General features: G+C 36.7%; 1 protein-coding gene across 1 annotated transcript in view; it reads right to left on the bottom strand.

Annotated features, from left to right (window-relative positions):
* LEKR1 (leucine, glutamate and lysine rich 1) overlaps nucleotides 1–22,381 on the bottom strand; it is a 169,233-nt gene that overhangs the window by 69,953 nt on the left and 76,899 nt on the right. The window contains exon 7 of the mRNA XM_019626541.1: nucleotides 19,603–19,788. Within this exon, the coding sequence (XP_019482086.1) occupies nucleotides 19,603–19,788 (186 nt within the window). The remainder of the gene's footprint in view (nucleotides 1–19,602; nucleotides 19,789–22,381) is intronic.

The raw sequence follows: 22,381 nt of genomic DNA on the forward strand, positions 1-22,381 counted from the left end.
CCAGCGACTCACGGCAGCCCAGCTTCAGGTTGAGCTGTTGTTCAGCATCTTAGCTGTAGAGGGCAGTGTCACTGGCCCTCATATGTGGGATCCAATCCCGGGTCCTCTGGCGTCCCAAGCCAGCTCTTAACCAACTGAGCCACTCGGCTGGCCCTGTATATATTTTTTAAATGGTGGAAATAATTGAAGAAAAGGAAAAACAAAGGCTCACTCGTCTTAAAATAGATTCCTAAGGCAGCATAACATAGAAGGGCCCGGCATGAACTTTAAAGCCAGAATGTTTAACTTCAAATTCTGGCTGTTTCCTACTAGCTATGTGACCTTAGGCACTTTAGTTTCTTCATCTATAAAATGGTTGTCACAGCATGGGATTGTTCTGAGAATTAAGTGACTTAATACATGTAAGGAGGAGACCGGTGTCAGGCACTTGTAGCTGCTAGCTTTTATCGCACGGGGTGCAGTAAGACCTCCTCACCGCCGCCAGCTTCATCTGCCCTGAATCTCATCACCTGTCCCCCCGAGGAACCGGCTGGGGCTGGTGTTACCCGTGGTTATCTTTGTGTGGGAAGAGTAAAAATGAAGGTTTTAACTGTGTATTTTTCTTTAACAATCTAGACCGTAACTATGGCAAAATGTTAAACCTAGTTAAATAGGGGGGATGACACACACGTCTGTTATTCTCTGCATTTTCTGCGTTTGACATGTTTTATAGATATATTGTTTAGAGTGAAGTCTTGATTGCACAGGTCAAGGATGATAGCATGTTCTGCACCGAGTCTAATCAACTCAGTTCTGTCCAAGGTACAAAAGGAAGCAAGGGGAGGAAAGGTTGGTGGGGGTGGGGAATGAGGTTGAAACTGGAATTAAAGACAACCCATCTGAGTCTGTGAGAAGGGAACAGAGAAATTCAACTGTAGCTGGAGGGGGATACGGTAACAAGGAGGGTTGTTGATCTTATTTTTGTTTTAAGGTGCTGGGATATATTTATTTGCCTTTGGGAATAATGCATGCCAGAGGGCACCTACGCTTGCGAATTTAATGTATGCCTTCTAACTTGCTCCTTTTGCGTGAAAAAATAGTGCTTTTTGCAGGTATTCTAAAAAAATACTGCACAAATAGTGTTAAGCTATACATCTCATTTCAGTTCATACTTTTTTCACTGTACATTATGTTTTTAAGACCTATCCATGTAGTTGTATAATAGATATGATTCACGCCTTCAGACTGTTATATAATATTTAATCATGTGCACATATCACATTTTACTGATCTAGTCCTATAGTGATAGAACCTAGGCTGCTTGCAACTTTGTGTCACCACAAGTGATCCTTCAGTAAAAGCTTTTTACCCATCTTCTTAAGTACGGATAGAGGAGTTTTTCTGCAGTGTGACCCCAGAGTGAACTCATGAAGTCATAGGCATACACATACTTAAATGATGCCAAATAGGCCCAGGATGGAGGCACCAGCTCCCCTCCCACCTCACTGATTGAAGGTGCCTGCCTTGCTAATACTCATTAGAAAGAGCTATTTAATTTTGGTTTTTTTTTCTCCCACTCCATAGGGTAGAAAGTAATGTCTCATGACTGGTTTCATTGGCAGTTTTCCTGCTCACTGTTGAAGCTGATCATCGTATTTTATGCTTCTTAGTCATTCATATTTCCTTTTTTAATGATATGCCTTTCTCCAGTCTCTTTTGTACCCATTCCAGTCGAGCTTTCTTCTGTACTCCTCCACAGAAATCACTTTTTTCAAGGTTATGAATGACCTTTCTATATTGGCAATTCCAAAATGTAATGATCTGTTCTTATCTAATTCAAACTTTCAGCAGCATATGACACTCTTTGAAACAGTTCTCTTGTCTCCATTACACTATGCTCTCTTGTTTTTTCCCACCTGGTTGGTTATTGCTTCTAAGTCTCTGTTGATGATCCTTGTTTTGATGATGCCCTAAAATGTTGGGAAGCACCAAGGGCTTGGTCCTTAGCACCTTTTCTCTACTTGCATTTTCTCCCTAGCTGATCTCACCTAGTCTCATGGCTTTGAATAGCATTTACATGCCCGTGTCTTCCATCATCAGCATCACAGCTAATCAGGGTTGAGTACTTACTATGCGCTAGGCACTATACTCTCAGTGCATTACACTCGTCTCATCTTCACAGTGTAAAATAACTCGAATGTATGTTCCACGAAAGCAGGAATGTTACCTGTTACATTCATAGTGTCTGAGACATGGAAGGTACTCAAAAATAATTATTGAAAGAGTGAATGAAATTTTGTAGATATTAGAAATAAAAATGTCAGGAAATAAGTGTTTAAAATTATGGTTAAATTAATCTTTAACCTAAAATTAAAATGCATGAAACAGAAAGAGTTGTGCAGTTTTCATTGATAATATCTAATATGTACCCTGCCATTACAAGTCAACTATCTTATAAACATGTTATTTTATTTCAATAGACACTTACTGAATGCCTATTCTGTTATAGGTAGGCTCCATGCTAGGTAGATTCGATGTACAAATATCAATAAGACAATTCTCTTGTCCTTAGATAAATTATAATCAATGCCTCATTTTGCCTTCATGAATGATAAATGTTTTAGATAACAAATCAGTAACTATTTTAAACTTAAACCTTTTATTTTTCCACCATTTTAAATGATTTTAGTTAGTTAGACAGTTAGTTAATTATGTGGCTGGAATGGTAGGATTTTTATCAGACATAATTGGTGTGAATGAACAGAATCAGTACGCTGCACTTAGATAACACCTTTATGTATGTATTACTGTACTAGAATGTGATGAGCTTAGCCTTTTACAAAAGTCATATCTCACTTAATTTTTTTAAATGAGCATTAACAGAGGAAACCTTTGCAGATGTAAGAATACATACCAATAATAAAGTTCTTTAATGAGCATTCAACCAAATCAATTGCAAATTAACAGGTTTTAACTTTAGCAAACATTTCACAAAGCTCAGATGGAAATATAGCCACTTGGAAAATTCATTTCATCTTAGGGTTTATATTTCAGAGGTTTAATTCACATCTACTTTGAAACAAGTACACTTGAAGTACATTAACATTTTCTGCATAATGCCAGAAGGGACTGAAATAAAATTTGGCAATTTTTATAAATCAGATGCTAGAACAGGTGTGACTATACATACAGCTAAAAAACTTGCAGTTCAGTCCAGATGTAGTTATAGCAGAGCCGTAAAATTATTTAGCTGGGTGTGTGTGAGGAAGAGAGAGTGGAAGAGTGGATTAAATCAAGCTAAGGAGATAATCAGATATTTAAAATTTGAAAATAAATTATATTCTAATATTAAAGACCAAGAATTTACTTCAGAATGCAAAAAAATGCTTCTAAGCCTTCATTATATTTTTATAGTCTGAACATGAAACCAACCCATTATAACATAAAGATAACTGTAACTTGTAGGGCCTTATAAAATATTAGAAATTATGGATGAATAAGATAGGGGGAGTGCTAAATTTTTTTACCCTGGTTAAATCATTTAACCACTCTTCAACTGAGAAAATGAAGGCAATGCTTTGTCTCTCATAGAAACAATCCTGATGGATTTAGAAACTTCTGAGTACTTTAGAACAGTACATTGTTTTCTGACAAATTTCTACAAATAAACTCATATATATATATGAAATGAGACTTTTCAAGACTGAAAAATACTAGTAATGAATATGGATAGTCTAGCGTTAACTAAGTAGCAAGGGTCAGGGATATACAATGAACAGAATATTAGCTGAAAAAATTTACGGGATAAAAAAGAAAAAGGCTTAGGGTTAATAATAAAGTAAATGAATAAAGGGAAGATAAAAAAGTTTAGATCTAAAAATATTTAAGACCTTTTCAAACAGTCATATAACCATATAACCACATACACATCAACTGGCCTTAACGAATTGGGGAGTGTTTTACAACCAGAATGCTTGCAGATTCCTGTATGCGAGGACTAATGCTATGCACAACTGAAGGGGATAGAGTGCATCTTCAGCCACACAGAGCTTTCTTTCTCCTTGTTGTGCTGGGATGGCAGTGCAATAGGCAAAGGGCAAGAATTCCCACAAAAGAGTGCTTTCATGCTATAAAACTACTTTGTGCCAATTACACTAAAAAAAATTCTACCACACAACAATAGTTTAAAAGCAGCAAACAAAAAACCAAAAACATTTTATAATTTAAGACTGAAGCTATCTGAAGGCAACACACAGAAATGTGAAAAGATTTAGCTATGAGGATGTTTATCACAATATCATTTTAACAGAAAAATAGCAAAAACTGTCCAAAAAGTATGTATGATTAAGTAAATTATGATTCATCCAAAATTAGAATACTATGAATATTTTTAACATGGAAAGATTTCATAAGAGAGAAAATGGGGGGATAGAAAGTATAAAACTCTATTATTACATTCTTATAAAAATATATATTCAAAACTGAAAATCTAGGAGGATATATTCATACATCAAAGGTTTATAACTCTAATTATATTGCCTAGTTAATATTGCTGAATGAACAAAATTGGTGGTTGGTGACCAAATGAGCAGAAGAGAACTTATGTTAAGGGGGTGGGTAAGGGGAATGCAGCCATATTAGGCCACACATGAATGTTAGAATTTCCTATTCAATAGTAAGCATGGCTTATTTTGGTAATAGGAAACCAAACAATCATATTAAAGTAGCCTAATACCGAACCACGTAATACACCCACACCCATCTCATAACCCATTTCATAACCTACTGATGGCTGTGGAAACCCATCACCAGGCGTCTCCTCTCCTCAGCACCTCTTCCGCTTTCCCCTTATGGAAATTTTCTATTTACTCCAAGTACGGGAAGTGGCCCAGTACAGTAGCTTCCTCTGAAGTATAAATTAATGATAATGATGTACACGCTTCGATGCTCACAGGTAATGGAGTTCAGAGGTTGAGAACCCAAGTTGTGGCAGCACAGTTCCTGGCTCAGGCTCCAGTCCTGCTCATTAGTAGCTGTATGGCTTTGGGAAACTAAATTCCTCTAATCCTTAGTAATCTCATTGTGGTGTACTATGTCTGGCATGTGGTTGGCACTTCGTGAATGCTAGCTGCTATTTAGAATGTAGCAAGAAAGTTACCTAAACTCATAGGAAATATATTTTTTAATGATGTAAGGACAGTATTAGTGATTAGCCAGTGGGAGAGAGATGCTGGTAAGAGGGAAGAAACACTGGGGGGCAGGTCATTTATTTCTCATTTAGACAGCGTCGCTATTGCTCATGTTATTGGTCCATAAATGCGTGATTGTAAATGCCTATGAGCAGCAGGTACACTGTGTGCCTGGGTGAGTCCATGAGTGAAAGAGTGACATGCTATGAGTGTAGGCAGGAGTGTATCCACGTGGGTGTTAGGAATCCGGCAGATGAAAGCTCCCTCTCTCTCCTCACGCTTGGCTGGAGCTGCACCTGAGGATGCTGCGTGCTTAGTACAGGTGCCATGTATGACACAGGCGCTGGGCTCCTGATCACATCTACACTTAATTATGATAGGTGCTTAGCTAAGATTGCTGAAGGAAGGAAATTGGCGATTGGCGACTGAATGAGCACAAGAGAACTTATGTTCAAGGGGTGGGGAAGGGGAATGCAGCCATATTAGGTCACATGTACAGAATGGGAGAAAGAATGAAAGAGCAAATAAGTCCACTGAGTTAGAAAAAAAAAAGAGGAAAAAAAGGAAAGAAAATATGAACTCTAAAATTTACCCCAACATCCTGAGGGGAATGGTGCAGCCAAAGACAAGGGAGAGAAAGTGGCCAGGCTAAAATTTAGACTTAAAAGAGGAAACCCACGCGGGAGGGAAAGAACGAGGAGAGGAGAAGGTTGCAATGGCTTAAGTGAGAAATGACTGGAGAATAAACAAGAATTACAGCTCTCTCAAAGGAGAGATATCCATCCTAAGGTGTGCATGCCTAACTAAGATCACTGTAGAAAATTCCTCGAAGATTCACACATTTCTAAAACGGAGAGAATATATAGAATAGTGATAACTTTATATGAAAGCACAAAGTTGGGAGCAAATGAAAAAGGAAACAAAGATAATCTTATTCCACTGATCAAAGACCAAGTGGAGACTCCTTTATTAGACTCCATATTCCATTGGTAACCTGGTCCCGGGGGTCCAGTTAAGACTATTTGGCTTGCAACTTGTCTACAGACCCTAGGGAAACCCTGTGTTTTTTGTGTTCCCCTGCTTTTGATTATAGAAGCAGCTTGAATATCAAGCTGGTCTCTTTCAAGGGCTGTTGGATTTAGTATAACTAAGGATCACTAAAAACCTCCTTCATTTTTCTGTTTATAAAATCTGTACTTCTCCCCTTCTATTGAAAGCCAAAACTACATTATTCCTACTAGAGTCTAAGCGTCCATGGGAATCATAAAGGCTGGTCAATTCACCACAGTGAGCTCCTCCTGAAAATCACAGTTTGCAGGAAAGGTCACAGTGGAATTATGTTCATAGATGCCTTTATCCACCATATAATAGATGACTCTTGAATTAATCATAGCCACTCCCTTCTTCAGCAGCCTGTTCTAAGAGCAGCCAGACCACCGACTGTTACAGCTAACCAAGACTGACTGAAAGATACAGGGGAAGCAAATAGACCTTTGGGCAAATGGGAATTAAAATTCATAGTTTTCCTTTGTTATTAAAGTTGCATTTAAGAACATTCTAATACTTTGATACTAAATATAATAATTTGGTTTGCTATTACCCTAGGAAAACCACTTGGAAATGCAGTTTTATATTTCTGTAGGGCTTTAAGGGTTCCTAAATTTTATCTTGTTGACTCTCCTAACACTCAAAGGCAGGTAAAGAATATTTCCATTTTATTATACCAATGAAGTACCTGAGGCAAAGAAATTAGTACTTGTCCAAAGGGTCTGTAAAAGGCATAAACAGGGCCAGAAAGCAGAAGTGCTTGACTCCTCGATCAATATTTTTTTCAACTGAACATTACTGATTTTGATTTTTTTCACTTTAATAAAGAAGCAACTAATTAAGGAATGCAGTCCTCATATATACTACAACAAGGATGAAACTCAAAAACATTACACTAAGTCAAAGAAACTAGACATGAAAGATCACATACCGTATGGTTCTATTTATATGAAATGTCCAGAACAGGCAAATCTATAGAAACAGAAAGTAGAGTAATGATTGGTGGGGGAGGGGCAGAAAGGTAAGGGGATTGACTGTTAATGACCATAAGCTTTGCTCTTAGGGTGATAGAAATATTCTACAATTAGATCATAGTGATGGTTATACAACTCCATAAATATACTAAAAACCATTGAATTGTACACTTAAAATGTGTGAATTTCATATTTAAAATTATTTCTCATTAAGGCTATTTTAAAAAATTAAATAAAGATGTTAAAATGCTACATGCAAAATAATTTTGTTAAAATATTTCTGTTATTTATTATATCAAAGAGCATACTGAGAGAAAAAACATTAAAGTTTTTTCATTAGTAATATATTTGAAAGTTGGTCAAAAAAATTTTAGGAAAGACTTTAACGCTGAAATGATTTATCTGAACTCTGTCTTCTAATATTTGTGACTACTGACAAAAGTAAAGGATATTTTATTCTGTGATGTGGAAGGAAAATCATTTAAGTGGACTGATTTTGTGGGTCACAATGACCTCTGAGAGGAATATTGTCAATTGAGATAATTGTGCATTTTGGAGGTTATATTAGTGTGAACTAAACATAAAATTATAAAACTTAAGTAAATAGATCTTTAAAAGGGAACCAAGAATTTAGTCTTTAAAATTTTATTTTATATGCTTACTTTGCTATGAAAAAGATTAAATTTTGGTATTAAGAGTTAGGCTGCTATTGACAGCCTATTATTTACTCCTAAACCAGTATTATACTATGTGGACCAGAGTTTATCACTTATATTTAAATTTCTTAGTGTCTGTATTTCAAAGAATAAATAAAGGGGAAAATGTGGCAAAAACAAAGTTAAAAGTTTTCATATAGAAAAGTAATGACCATAAAAACTATACTTGAATCAAAGTTGAAATTGTTCAGGGTCTCTTTAAAAGAAAATTCAAGGGCCGGCCGAGTGGCGTATTGGTTAAGAGCTGGCTTGGAACGCCAGAGGGCCTCGGTTCAGATCCCACATAAGAGGGCCAGTGACACTGCCCTCCACAGCTAAGATGCTGAATAGCAGCTCAACTTGGAGATGGGCTGCCATGAGTCGCCAGCGACGGCATAGGCTGCAACCCCTGCTACAGTCGGTTGCCATGGGCTATTGTGTGTAGCCAGCAGCCAGCATGAGCAGCCAGCAGCCGCTGTGAGTGGCCGTCCAAAAGCCAGCGACTGATCTGCCTCACCCGGGAAGAGCGCAATAATGGTGCCAACTTGGGCCAGTGAAGCAACGTCCTCCACAACTAGACTGAAGAACAAAATGACAGCAACTTGTCTGTTCCCCTTCCCCCAATTCCCCAATAAAAAAAAATCTTAAAAAAAACAAAAAAGAAATATCAAAATGTAAAAATATGAAGATTTATTTGGCTTTGGAAATAAGCCAATTGCATCAAAATTAAAATCAGAACTATAGCAAAGCCTCAGGCTTTAGTCCAACCATCTTGCCTAGGTGTGACATATTCATCAGGGCTAAATGGCATGTCAGGATCACCTGGCTAATGTATGGAGGGTCATCATCTTCTAATTCTCAGCCTAGCATGTTTTCAACTAATACCACATTATTGGGGAGTGGGGGTAGAGGCTAGAAGACACAACAGAGAGATTGTTGTATAGTTTAAAATGGTGAAAGATAAGTTTATTCTAAAAGTGAATTCTAAAAGTAAGAGATGGAAATATATAATATTAGAACAACTTTAATTTTTTTTTCTTAAAGATTGGGAATTTGGGGAGGGGAACGTGCTGGGGAATCGGGGAAAGGGGAACAGACAAGTTGCTGCTGTTTTGTTCTTCAGTCTAGTTGTGGAGGATGTTGCTTCACTGGCCCAAGTTGGCACCATCATTGCGCTCTTCCCGGGCGAGGCAGATCAGTCGCTGGCCTCTGGACGGCCGCTCACTGCGGCTGCTGGCCGCTCACGCTGGCTGCCAGCTACACATGGTAGCTTATGGCAGCCCACTGCAGCAGGGGACTGCAGCCTACGCCGTCGCTGGCGACCCACAGCAGCCCAGCTCCAGGTTAAACTGTTGTTCAGCATCTTAGCTGTAGAGGACAGTGTCACTGGCCCTCATATGTGGGATCCGAACCGGAGCTCTCTGGCATCCCAAGCCAGTTCTTAACCAACGTGCCACTTGGCCGGCCCAAAATTGTATTTTTAAGGAAACACAGTAATAATATAGTATTCAGCATAAGTTTAAAATTTCAGGGTGTAAAGAAATATATTTCTTCAAACTCATTTTACTAGGCCAGCATTACCCTGATACTAACCAGATGAGGACACATCAAGAAAAGAAAATAACGGGCCAATATCGCTGATGAACACAGATGAAAAAAATCCTCAATAAAATGTTAACAAACTGTGGGATTTATTCCAGGGATGCAAAGATGTTTCAACATCTGTAAATCAATCAATGTGATCTACCACATTAACAAAATAAAGAATAAAAATCATATGATCATTTCAGTATATGCAGAAAGAACATTTGACAAAATTCAACATCATCTATTTATGATAAAAACTCCTCAAAGTGGGGATACAGGGAGCGTACCTCAATATAATAAAGACCATATATGATAAGCCCACAGCTAACATACTCAATAGTGAAAAGCTGAAAGCTTTTCTTTAAGATCAGGAACAAGATAAGGATGCCCACTTTTGCCACTTTTATTCAACATAGTATTGGATATCACAGTCAGAGCAATTTGGTAAGAAAAAGTAATAGATAGCATTCAAATTAGAAAGGAAGAAGGAAAAGTATCATTATATGCAGATGATATAATATTGTGTATAGTAAATCCTAAAGACTCCACCAAAAAACTGTCAGAACTAACAAACAAATTCAGTAAAGTTGCAGGATACAAAATCAATATGCAAAAATCTATTGTTTCTATACATATGTACTAATGAAAAGCTATCAGAAAGAGAAATTAGAAAAAACACTGCATTTTCAATTGCATCAAAAAGAATAAAATATCTAGGAATAAATTTAACCAAGCAGGCAAAAGACCTGTACACTTAAAACTATAAGACATTAATGAAAGATATTGAAGAAGGTACAAATAAATGGAATGATATTCTGTGCTCATGAATTAGAAGAGTTGATATTGTTAAAATGTCCATACTACCCAAAGCAATCTACAGATTCAATGCAATCTCTACCAAAATACAATTACATTTTTCACAGAAACAGAATAAACAATCTTAAAATTTATATGGAACAACAAAAGACCCCAAATAACCCAAGCAAGCTTAAGAAAAACAAAGCTGTAGTCATTATGTTCCCAAATTTCAAACTGTACTACAAAGCTACAGTAATCAAAACAGTATGGTACTGACATAAAAACAGACACACAGATAAATAGAACAGAATTGAGAGTCCAGAAATAAACCCATGCACACATATATGGTCAATTAATTTATGACAAGGAGCCAAGAATATACAATGGTGAAAGGACAGTCTCTTCAATAAGTGGTGCTGGGAAAACTGAACAGCCACATGCAAAAGCATGAAACAGGGCCATTATTATACACCATACACAAAAATTAACTCAAAATGGATTAAGGACTTAAATGTAATATCTGAAACCATAAAACTCCTGGAAAAAAATGCAGGCATTCAGTTTCTCAACATCAGTCTTGACAATGATTTTTTGGATTTGACTCCAAAAACAAAGGCAAAAAAAAGCAAAAATAAACAAGTGAGACTACATTAAAACACTTCCACATGGTAAAGAAAACCATCAACAAATTACAGGCAAGCTATCGAATGGGAAAAAATAATTGCAAATCACATATCTGAGAAGGGGTTAATACTCAAAATATATAAAGAACTCACACAACTCAACAGCAAAGAAACAATCCAATTAAAAAACGGGCAGAGGATCTGAATAGACATTTTCCCAATGAGGGCATACAGATGGCCAACAGGTATATGAAAAGGTACTCAACATCACTGATCATCATAGAAATGCAAATCAAAACCACAATATCACATCACACATGTTAGAATGGCTATTATCAAAAAGACAAGAAATAACAAGTGTTGATGAGGATGTGGAGAAAAAGGAGAAACTCTTCATGCATTGCTGGTGGGAATGTCAATTGGTGCAGCCACTGTGGAAAACAGTTGGAGGCTCCTCAACAAATAAAGAAATACCATGTGATCCAGCAATTCCACTTCTGAGTATATATACAAACAAAATGAAAATACTAACTTAAAAAGGTATATTGCATCATTTACAATAGCCAAGATATGGAAGCCACCTAAATGACGAAAAATGGAAGAGTGGATACATACAATGGAATATTATTCATCCATAAAAAAAAGAATGAAATCTTGCTATTTGGGACATGGATGTACCTTGAGGGCATTTTGCTGAGTGAAATAAGTCAGACAGAGATGCTTATCACTTAAAGCTGGTTCTACAACTGTGGAGAAGACAGCAAAATGTATCGTAGGAAGGACTATAAATCATGAAAATGCTTAGAATTAGATTTAAGATTATTAAGTATAATAAGCCATTTATAAAGTTTATATCAAAAATGGAATTTAAACATCTTGTATTGTATTCTTTAAACAAATAATTATATTTCTTAAAAACAAAACACAGAAAGAGTTGAGATGGGTGATATATCAGTCTGCTCTTATTTTAATTTGCCCAAAGAAAATCTAAACTGCTGGGCTGGTTGAGTGGCTCAGTTGGTTAAGTTAGCTTAAGTGTGTGAGCTTTGAGCAGCAGGGCCGCTGGTTTGATTCCCACATGGGCCAGGGACACTGTGCCCGAGCTGAGAAAAAATTAAAAAATCTAAAATGCTATGCCCATTATTTTAATCTGATGTTTATCTGGTTAGAAGTTATTCACTGTGATGTAATGGTTTTTCCTCTTCTCAAATGCTTGACATGATTTCTGAAAAGACATTAATAAGCTATAAAAGCTATAGATGATGATTATCTTAAGATCATAGAATATCTTAAGGACATTACTTGGTTAGTAGAAAAATTAGGCATGCATTTAAAAGAAAGCAGAATAAGAAGATTGTTGACGTTCAGGAAAATTATTAAAGTAAATGTCATGAGATGGTAGAGAAAGTAAAACTAAACAACATAAGTTGAACGGCAACAAAATTGGAGCCAGAAAATTTGTAGACTATTCTTAACAAAGAGGACAAAAAAAATCTGTCAAGAATGGCTAAAGTTAAGGGCGCTGGCACATATGAGAACAACCAGTGTGGAGCTAGAAGGTCCCAAGTCCCATGAAGACCCGTGAAGAGCTGGAAAACACCTGCACATCAGAAGTCAAAGGAAGACAAGACCAGTTGACTGGCACACGGTAGATGTCGAATAAATACTTGCTGAAAAAATTCAGCTACTCCCAGGTCATGGTCAGCCCAGAGCCAAGAGATGAAAATAGATAAGTTGTGGTAAGAGGCTAGTGAATAGGTTAATGGATAGTGGACAGAGATAAAATTAGATTATAACATGTAGAAAACAGATAGTGAGAGGAGGGGAGCCGAGGGGCAGGCTTGGACCACTGGAGGTGGGAGCACCTAAGAAAGTCCACCCTGGACCCTAGTGGGGAAAAGAAAGTGTACCAAGTTTGGGACACAACACCACCAAGACCTGGAATTGAAACTGCTGTCTTTCCTATACTTGTAGTTTTTCAGACCACTCTAACCACTTTTGTAAAATAAACTGGAAAGAAACAATGTGTCAGTGTAATCCCTTCACCAGAAGGGTATTTGTAGATAAAGCAAGAGGTGCACTTATCAACATTTTTCTAAATGTTTTGACAATTTCCACACTGAGACTCTGACACAGGAATAAGATCGTTGCGTGGTTAAAAACTACAAAAACAAAACCCGGTGCTCTTCATGGATAAGTTCGTAGGGAGTGGTACAGCAGTCCCCCCTTATCCGTGTGGGATGTGTTCCAAGACCCCCAGTGGATGCCTGAAACCACTGTTAATACCGAACCCTATATATACTTTGTTTCTTCCTATATATATATACATACTTATAATAAAGTTTAATTTGTGAATTAGGCACAGTAAGAGGTTAAAAATTAATAATAAAATAGAAGCATTATAACAATATACTGTAATAAAAGTTATGTGAATGTGGTCTCTCGTTCTCTCTCTGGAATTTTCCTTTTAATATTTTTGGACCTCAGTTCACCACAGGTAACTGAAAGCACAGAAAGTGAAATCACGGATAAGGGGGAAGAACTACTGCACTTGTCATCACTAGTTGAGATGCGAGTAGCTTTAATGATCTTGTCCACTCAATCTACCAATTTTAAATAGTTTCAACCAAGGGAGGCGTAACAGATAGCCTTTTAAAATGGCTTCTTTCTCTGTTAACATAGTTTGAGTGTTACCCATGGAGTGAATCTATTCAACATCAGCAGCAAAAATGAAACTCTAATTTAGTCTTGAAATTATGTGCCACTTTGCTCTGCAATTACACTGTCCTGTAGATGAGTCTGTATTACATTTACAACTACACAGTCTCTACATGAAGCACTAAATAGAACAGTCTGCAGCTGCACTTCGATTTGAATATAGATTGCACTTAACCAAGGTGAGGCCCTGAGTGTAAAAACGGTGGCTAATTAGAACTACATTGTTTGGGTGAGGTTTTTTTTTACTATTGGAGGTGAAATGTGAGCTAAGTCATAAAAAATGTGTAGGCTTTCATTCTCTTTTAAAGAAAATTTATTGTTAAAATAAATAACATCAGAAAAATATTTAAAAGGGGGGGAAATCACACATATTTCCATAACCTTAAAATTTATTTATTTTTAAAAATTTTATTCACTTAAAAAAATTTTAATGGGGAGCAGTGTGTTTTTCCAGGACTCATCAGCTCCAAGTCAAGTATTTGTGGAGGGCACAACTCAGTGGCCCATGTGGGGATCAAACTGGCAACCTTGGTGTTATGAGCCTGGACTCTAACCACCTGAGCTAACAACCGGCCATCTTGTCTAAAATTTATTTTCATATCTTCCTGTTCCCTTCTGGTTTCCATTCACAAATACTCCTATTTTGACATAATTGTAACTATAAAGTACATACAATTTCATGGATTTTTTTTACTATGTGATATTATAAATTACTATATAATTTTAAAATTATAATATTACATAGCATTTTCCCATGTTGACATCCAGAGTTCATGTTGTCATTTATAAAGTCTGAATAATGTTCCAAGTGATAGTGTATGATAATTTATTATCCATAATTATGTTGGGGATAAATTATTTCTAATCATTTACTATTAAAAATATGATCTTTGCATATAAATAATTTTCTTCTGATGGTTTCCTAAGCATACATTCTCAAGAAGATGACTTGATCACATACATTTCTTTGGGTTAAAAAAAATACTATAATTTTTATCACCAAATGAAAGAAAGCTTTATCATTAAAGTCTTGTACTAATATCAAAATAGGTAAATGTTTTATTTTTGTTTATTTTAGTTATTAGTAATTAAACATTTTGTGCTTGTTTATCATATTTCCTGTGTTAACTGTCTGTTTCTGTTTTTCAATCACATGCCTGCTTGAGGTCTTGGAGTTTTCTCATACAGTTGAATAAATTCTTTATGTGGTGTAGATATTAACCCTTTGTATATATGATACAAATATTTTCTGTCCATCTTTTATTTTTAGGTTGTTTGGCAGTTTTTGAAATCAGAGAGTCTACCTTTTTTTAGAGGCAAAATCTGTCAATCTTACCCTTTGCAATTTTTAAAGTGCCACTGTATCTCTCTATGATAAAGTTCTATATCTTCTTTTGGTGCCAGTTTTTCCCATTATTGTTTCTTACTTAATTTGAGGTTTGTTTTGGTGTATTTGGTTTATTTTGTTTTAGTTATCCCAACATTACTTATTACATAATTTTGCTTTTTCCCATTTGTTAATGGTTCTTATATTAAAATCTGATTCTATGTCTATATTTTCTATTCAGTTCTCAAATTACAACTCGCCATTTTCACAGCTGCAACACACTCCTACAGTAACATATTCTAAATATGCTAGGGGTAGGTGGTCAAACATGGTTCTTACTTTCCAGACTATGTTTTAAAAAATATTTTTCCCAAGACCTGAGCAGAAAACAACTGACACCAAGCAGCAGAAGCAGAGAATTGATTCTGAGATCAACCAGTCTTCGGGACCAGAGGACAGCGTGGGGGATCAGACAGGTGTCCAAGGTCAACTGCATCCTCCCAAGATGGCTCTTGGGGCATAATCGTGGCTGTGCTTCTGGCAGCCTAGCTTCACTGGGTTCCTGAGCATTTTCTAAGCCTGGTTCTTCCAATTTCTCAAAAATTCTCAATATCTAAATGATATCCTTTCAATAAATTCCTTTGCTGATTAAATTAGTCAGTTTCTCACACTTACAACTAAGAAACCTCACTATTGCACTTCTATTTAAAAAATAACCCATTTCCAATTTTTATCTATGCTATAGTAAAAACCTCCTTTTTCCTATGTTCCTTATTTTTTTATGCTATAAATTTGCCTCATCATAGGAACCACCTGAAACACTTATTAAAAACACAGAGTCTTAGAGTCTTAGAGATATGCAGTATGTCTGAACTGATGTGCAAAAATGGGCATTTTCAGTAAGTCCCTTTATTACTGCCACATATGCATATCTACAGTCCCAGATGTTCTTGTGGTCAGGCAATTTTGGAAAACACTGCCCTAACTTAAATTACTAGAGACTTGATAGGTCAAACCTATTTTTCCGAAGAGCAAAAAAAAACCTCGTTAAAAAAAATTAAAGGAAAAGGAGTTCAGTGTTTTCATGTATCTTTCTGGAATTGACTAAAATGATTAATGAGCTAACAATGACTTTGGCCTAACAAAGACCTAGGTTTGAATCTCCACTGTGTGACCTTAGCCTACTTCTCTATGTCTGACAAGGATAAAAGAAGCTTCCACATTAGGATATTGTGAGGATTAGATGAGAGAAAAGTGGTCAGACTCTTAGTGATAGTCAATTGACTGGCACAGGGAGGGTTCCTAGTTAGTGAAAATGTCTTCCCTTTATTCTTTTCTTGTCTTTATTCCTATGAATCACTTCTTTTTTCAAATAGGTAAAGGTTATTATTTAACTCAATCTTTAACTACCTGTTATATGCAATATAAGATATATTCTCTAATGTTTTACAGTTCTTCAAATAAAATATAATATTCAAGGAAACTGCTTATCTTATACGCCAGATTAAAAAGATAAAATAAAAGAGAGACAAGAATAATAATCTTTGCCCCACTGGGGAGAATCCTGCTCTGTGGTATCAGCCCCCATAAAGCAGCTTGTATACTGTGCTGGTGGCAATCCTCACAGCCAGTAAGCCTGAGGGTCAACCCCACCCACTGACATGCCAACAGCAATGAAAGTTCAACTACAACAGGAGGACATCCACAACCCTCCCAATGGACACTCCTGGAGCACCTAGCTCAGGTAATCAGGAAGACTGCACCACTGGGCCCCACAAGACACCTACTACATAAGGCCACCCTGCCCAGATTGGGAGAAATAGCAGATCTACCTAGTACATAAAAACAAACAGAGAAAGGTAGCCAAAGTGAGAAAAAAAAAGAAACATGTCCCAAATGAAAGAACAGGAGAAAAGCCCAGAAAAAGAATTAAATGAATGGAAGCAGGCAATCTACCAGATACAGAGTTCAAAACACTGGTTATAAGGATGCTCAATGAACATAGGGGAAGAATAGATGAATTCTGTGAGAACTTCAACAAAGAGATAGTAAGCATAAAAAAAAACATAGAAACCATAAAAAACCATTCAGAAATGATGAATACAATAACTGGAATGAGAATACACTCAAAAGAATCAACAACAGGTTAGATGAAGCAGAGGATCAAATCAGCAATTTGGAAAACACAGTAGCAGAAAACACCCAATCAGAACAGCAAAAAGGAAAAAAGAATTTTTTTTAAAAATGAGGATAGTTTAAGGGAACTCTGGGAAAACATCAAGCACCAAAGGGTAATACTAAATGGAGAAGAGAGAGAGCAAGGCATTAAGAACTTATTTGAAGAAATAATGTCTGAAAACTTCCCTAACTTGGCAAAGAAAATAGACATGCAAGACATGGAAGCACGGAGAGTTCTAAACAAGATGAACCTAAAGAAGCCCACACCAAGACACATCATTATTAAAATGCCAAAGGTTACAGAAAAAGAATCTTAAAAACAGCAAGATAAAGGCAGCTAGAAACCTACAAGGGAGCTCCCATAAGATTATCAGCTGATTTCTCAATAGAAACTTTGCAGGCTAGAAAGGATTGGCATGAAATATTCAAAGTGATGAAAAGCAAGGACCTACAACCAAGACTACTCTACCCAGCATGACTATCATTTAAAATTGAGAGATTGAAAAATTGAAAGAGCTTCCCGGATAAGAAAAAGCTAAAGTTGTTCATCACCACCAAACCAGTATTATAAGAAATACTTGAGGGACTTCTTTAAGAAGAAGGAAAAAAAGAAAAGAAAGAAAAGAAAAAAGAAGAGAAAAGAAAAGATATATGGGTAATGAAAAGGCAATAACTATGTACCTATCAATAATCACTTTAAATGTAAGTGGATTAAATTATCTAATCAAAAGACATAGGGTAGCTGAATGAATAAGAAAATAAGACCTATGCATATGCTGTCTGCAAGAGACCCACTTTGGATCAAAGGACACATACAGACTGAAAGTAAAGGGATGGAAAAAGATATTTTATGCAAATGGAAACGGAAAAAAAACAGCTGAAGTAACAATACTTATATCACAAAACAGACTTCAAAACAAAGGCATTAAAAACAAGAGACAAAAAGAGACCCCAAAATTCCACTTTATCTGTAGTCACTACACTTCTTTAATTTCTTATATTTTTCATTTATGTCTTCTCTCTTCTTCTGATCAAACTTGCCAGAGGTTTGTCTACTTTGTTGGTTTAAAACAAAAAACATCAATGTTCTGTTTTGAGCTGAGTAGCTGCAAGCTGCCGACGGGTGGCCAGATGGAGACTGGGCTTGGAGTTGAGCTACCAGTGCCCTCCACAACTAAGACTGAAGGACAACAACTTTGCTGTTCCCCTTCCTCAATTCCCCAACAAAATCTTTAAAAAAATTATCAAGGAAAATTCCAATAATGCAATGGAAAGTTGGCAAAATCTATGAATGGGTAATTCACAGAAGAGAAAAATCAAAGTATGATTTTTAAATTTATATCTGGTTTCATATTGCTTCCAGATTCGTGTGATGACTCCCTAACTTCTCTTCCAATACCACATTCCGTCTTGATTCCCTTAGTCTGTGCTGTGCTCCTACGTATCCCTAAAGGCTCCCAAGCAAAGAGGTTCAGAGACCTCTGTCATTTCCTTCTCTCCCTTCCACTCAGCCAGTGTTCACCTCCTTAGTCCTGGGTCGTCCTCTCAACCCTGGTTCTATCTTAGCCTTCCCACTGTGGCCCTGGAGAGGGCCAAGATGAGCATGGGCCTTGGTTTGCTTTTACTCCCTGCCATTTTCCAGCTATGTGGGAATAGGTATGCTACCTTTTGGGGCCTTGATTCTCTCCTCTGTAAGACAGGAGAGTTACACTTGCTTTTCATGATCTCTAGGGAATGGACAGAAGTAACTGATATACAGCATGGTGTCTATTACACATTAGGACCTTAAAAATATTAGTTCCTTTCCTTACTTCAGTTTCCTGTGGTGAGTCTAGAGGCTGGGATACCAGCAAAGACATTTTCTAAATAGCTACCTGGCTCTAATCACTTGACATTTGGAATACCTCCATTTATTGCTAACTGCTTAATTTTGCTAGAAAACTGTTTTTATTACATCATGCTCCTGATTATCAGTCTGCAGTGATTCCTTCCTGCCTTCAGGAAAAAATGCATACTGCATACCCTTACTGCCAAGATACTCATTCCTCTGAGGTAGAGAGAAATTTAAAAACCTTGCCCAAGGTGCCCCAAACACAGTTTTTAATCCTTTCATTTGGGAAAATGCAGGAGTGCCTAAAAATTTGGATTCATTTTATGTAACAGCATATGTTGTGTTTTCCTTCAGTACACTAAACCACCAATCCACTGGGATAATGATACACTAAAGCAAATTTCACTTTGTTTCCCTGAAGTCTTATTTTGTATTTAAAACATCTTTACTATCTCTACTTATCATTCTAAATGAAGGAACAAGAAGGGGTGATAGAAAACACTGACCACAGACAGTTATTGACATAGCTACTGATAATTAGGCATATTGTCAACACAAAATAATTAAAACAAGATTTTTGCTGTGATTATAAGAGAAATAAAAATTTAGACATTGTGGCTAGTTGCTAAAAACTGAAAAAAATAATTCCCTTTTACCTAGTACTTCTCTTTGCAAGTCATGGCATCTGGTTTGCAGGTTTACTTCCTGTTGTTTGGATGTCTGAATCTGCTGAGACCTCAGTATGGCTGCATCTGACAACAACTTCAGGCTTTTCATTTCCTCTTCAAGGCATACCTTATTTCTTTGGGACACTGTCAAGCTTTTATTTAGTATCTCTATTTCTGTAAAGAAAATTCAAAGTTTACAAGTAAACAACACTGAGTCATAAAACAATTTTCAAAAAAAAATGATTATTTCTTTTAGAAAATTAATATTTGAAAGCCAAGATGACTTTTCTGAGAACATAATGACACCTAACCAGAAGGTTAAATGTAAATTTAGTGGTTATTCTGAAAAAGAAATCAGAAAAAGGACTGTATTGCTTAATTATGTATGAAAATTTTAGGGTTTTTTTTTAGCCTTTAGATTGTACTAACTGGCAATTCAGCCTGCTTTTTAAACACTCACATAAATGAATAACATATCTGTGTAATGTTCTGGGTTTTATTGAAATTAAATTGTTTTCTTGGCAACATGATTCAGAAAAGTCAATTTAAATGTGCTGGCATGAGCTGGCTAGATGGCATTTCTAGGAGAGTAACCAGGATACATTCTATACAAATTATGAAGAAAGATGGTAGAGGTGAAGAGGAATACAAAAATGTAGTGTCTAAAACTAATAAACTTATGAGCAGAAAGCATTAGTTAATATATCTTAATGATTCTAACAAAACGAGACCAGAATTTCATCATAGCAATCACCTGTCATTATTCTATCTACTTAGATTAAATTTAATAAAAAGACGCCTTCACAGCATTGTGTAGGCTTAAATGTATTAATTTTATATAATTTCATGAGAAGCGCATAGAGCATATTATCCTTCAGAATGATAATTATCAAGCTCCCCCTTCATCAGCCTTTTCAACACTGCTGCTTTAAACCAGCATTAAAATATACAAACACACAAAATAATAAAATACTATAAAATTTGCGCAACTACAATTGAAATGATGAGGATGAAAATCTGGACAGCCTGCCTTTCCAGAGAGTTCATTTGGCATTGTTTTCCTTGGTTAAGTCATTCTGGGCCATATGATGGGTTTAGCCTGTGATTAGGTGTCAAAAGAGGGTGGCTTGGTTTATTGGTCTTAGAGCCACCACAGCAAAAACAGCAACCTTAGCTCATCCTTCCCTTCAGAGGCAAGTGAAGACCAGAAGTAGAGATCAATTTGACAGACATGGCCACAGAGGCAAGTAAATGGTTACAGGAGAGGTAAAGCGGTATGCTATTAATAGAACGGCACAGAGGAAGGAGCATGACTTATTAAAGGATGGGGATGAGTAGGGTCAGGGACATGGTCCAAGGAGAGAAAAGCAAAATGTCTTTCTGTGGGAAAGAAGTATGTCTGAAGAAAACATGGCATTTAAGACAGACCCAGGTCATGAGCACAAGGGGTCTGGCACCTTCTTCACTTTTAATTCCTGCTCAAAATGGAAAACCTGGAGAAATAAATTGGCAGGGACCAAACAAGTTGAGGGTCTATGACATTCCAATAATTACTTTACAGAGAAATATTATTCCTAAGAATAGTTATATGCTTCTGAAAACTTATGGAAACACACCCATTTATAACGGACTAGTACATAAAGCTTGAAAAAAGAATGTAGTTAAAGAAAATAAAGAGGTAGCAATTTTTCTTCAGATCTAAAAAGTCTTCCTGGGTATTTCTGTAGCCATACAGGTGGCTTGTTATGACTGAATAAGCTGTACTGTACTCTAACTGTCCCACACTCTAACCATATCTATATATGTCTAAGTCAGAGTGACACTGCAGAGGAGCACATGCTGTCACCTATTTATTGTTTGCCAGAATGACACGCTTAGGTTAGCAGGCTGACTCTGATAGTGCACACTACTATCTGTCTCTAAAATAACTATTCGTGTCAACATGACTTTCTATCTCACATTAAAAGAAGAAGAATCTGCAACACAGATTCATTTGTGAAATATATTCTAACACATGGAAAAGTACAGCAAGATTTCAAAATAACTGATCTACAAAGTTTCTAACATAGAATTGGCAGAGTAAATCCCAGGGAGGTGAGTTAACTCACCTATGGCAAACTCCACATCCCCTGTCCCTACGGCAGTCCTGGTGTCAAATATCCAATCCTGTCTTCATCATTAATACAACTCCATACTTGTCAGTTGTGTGTCCCAATTTGGGGTTCAGAAATTATGATCTCCTTCAGATCAACCTTTCCAGTCATTGGTTCCACCTTGTCATTGGTGCTCTCCTTGTTTCAGCACCTCCATGAAGAAGGTCATCCCGACCTTCTACAGCTCATGTGCTACCACAACTCATATGCTACTTACTTCTCACTCCACTTGATCTTCCTGAAACTCACACCAATTTACACCATTTTTATTGCACCAGTCCATGCATACATGTGACCTACTATTGGATTATGAATTATTTTAGGCCAGAGGTAATATCTTACTCATTTATTACCCCCATAATTTCTACGACATCCTAGGATTAATAGGAGCTCAGTAAATACCTACTAAAGGAGTAAAGGCCTCGCTGAGCAAAGCTTCTCAATAGCTTCTACCGCACCACTAGTTGAAAATCCTGAACACGTGCTCAACCTTCACTTCAGAGGCAAGCATTTTGAGCCCCAGATTACTTAGCTCAGACAAGGAAAGGGTAAAGACACACATCAAAAAGAAGGAAACAAGGGGCTGGCCAAGTGGCTCAGTTGGTTAAGAGCTC

Source organism: Hipposideros armiger, unplaced genomic scaffold (assembly GCF_001890085.2).
Source record: "Hipposideros armiger isolate ML-2016 unplaced genomic scaffold, ASM189008v1 scaffold_16, whole genome shotgun sequence".
In the NCBI taxonomy this organism is placed as follows: domain Eukaryota; kingdom Metazoa; phylum Chordata; class Mammalia; order Chiroptera; family Hipposideridae; genus Hipposideros; species Hipposideros armiger.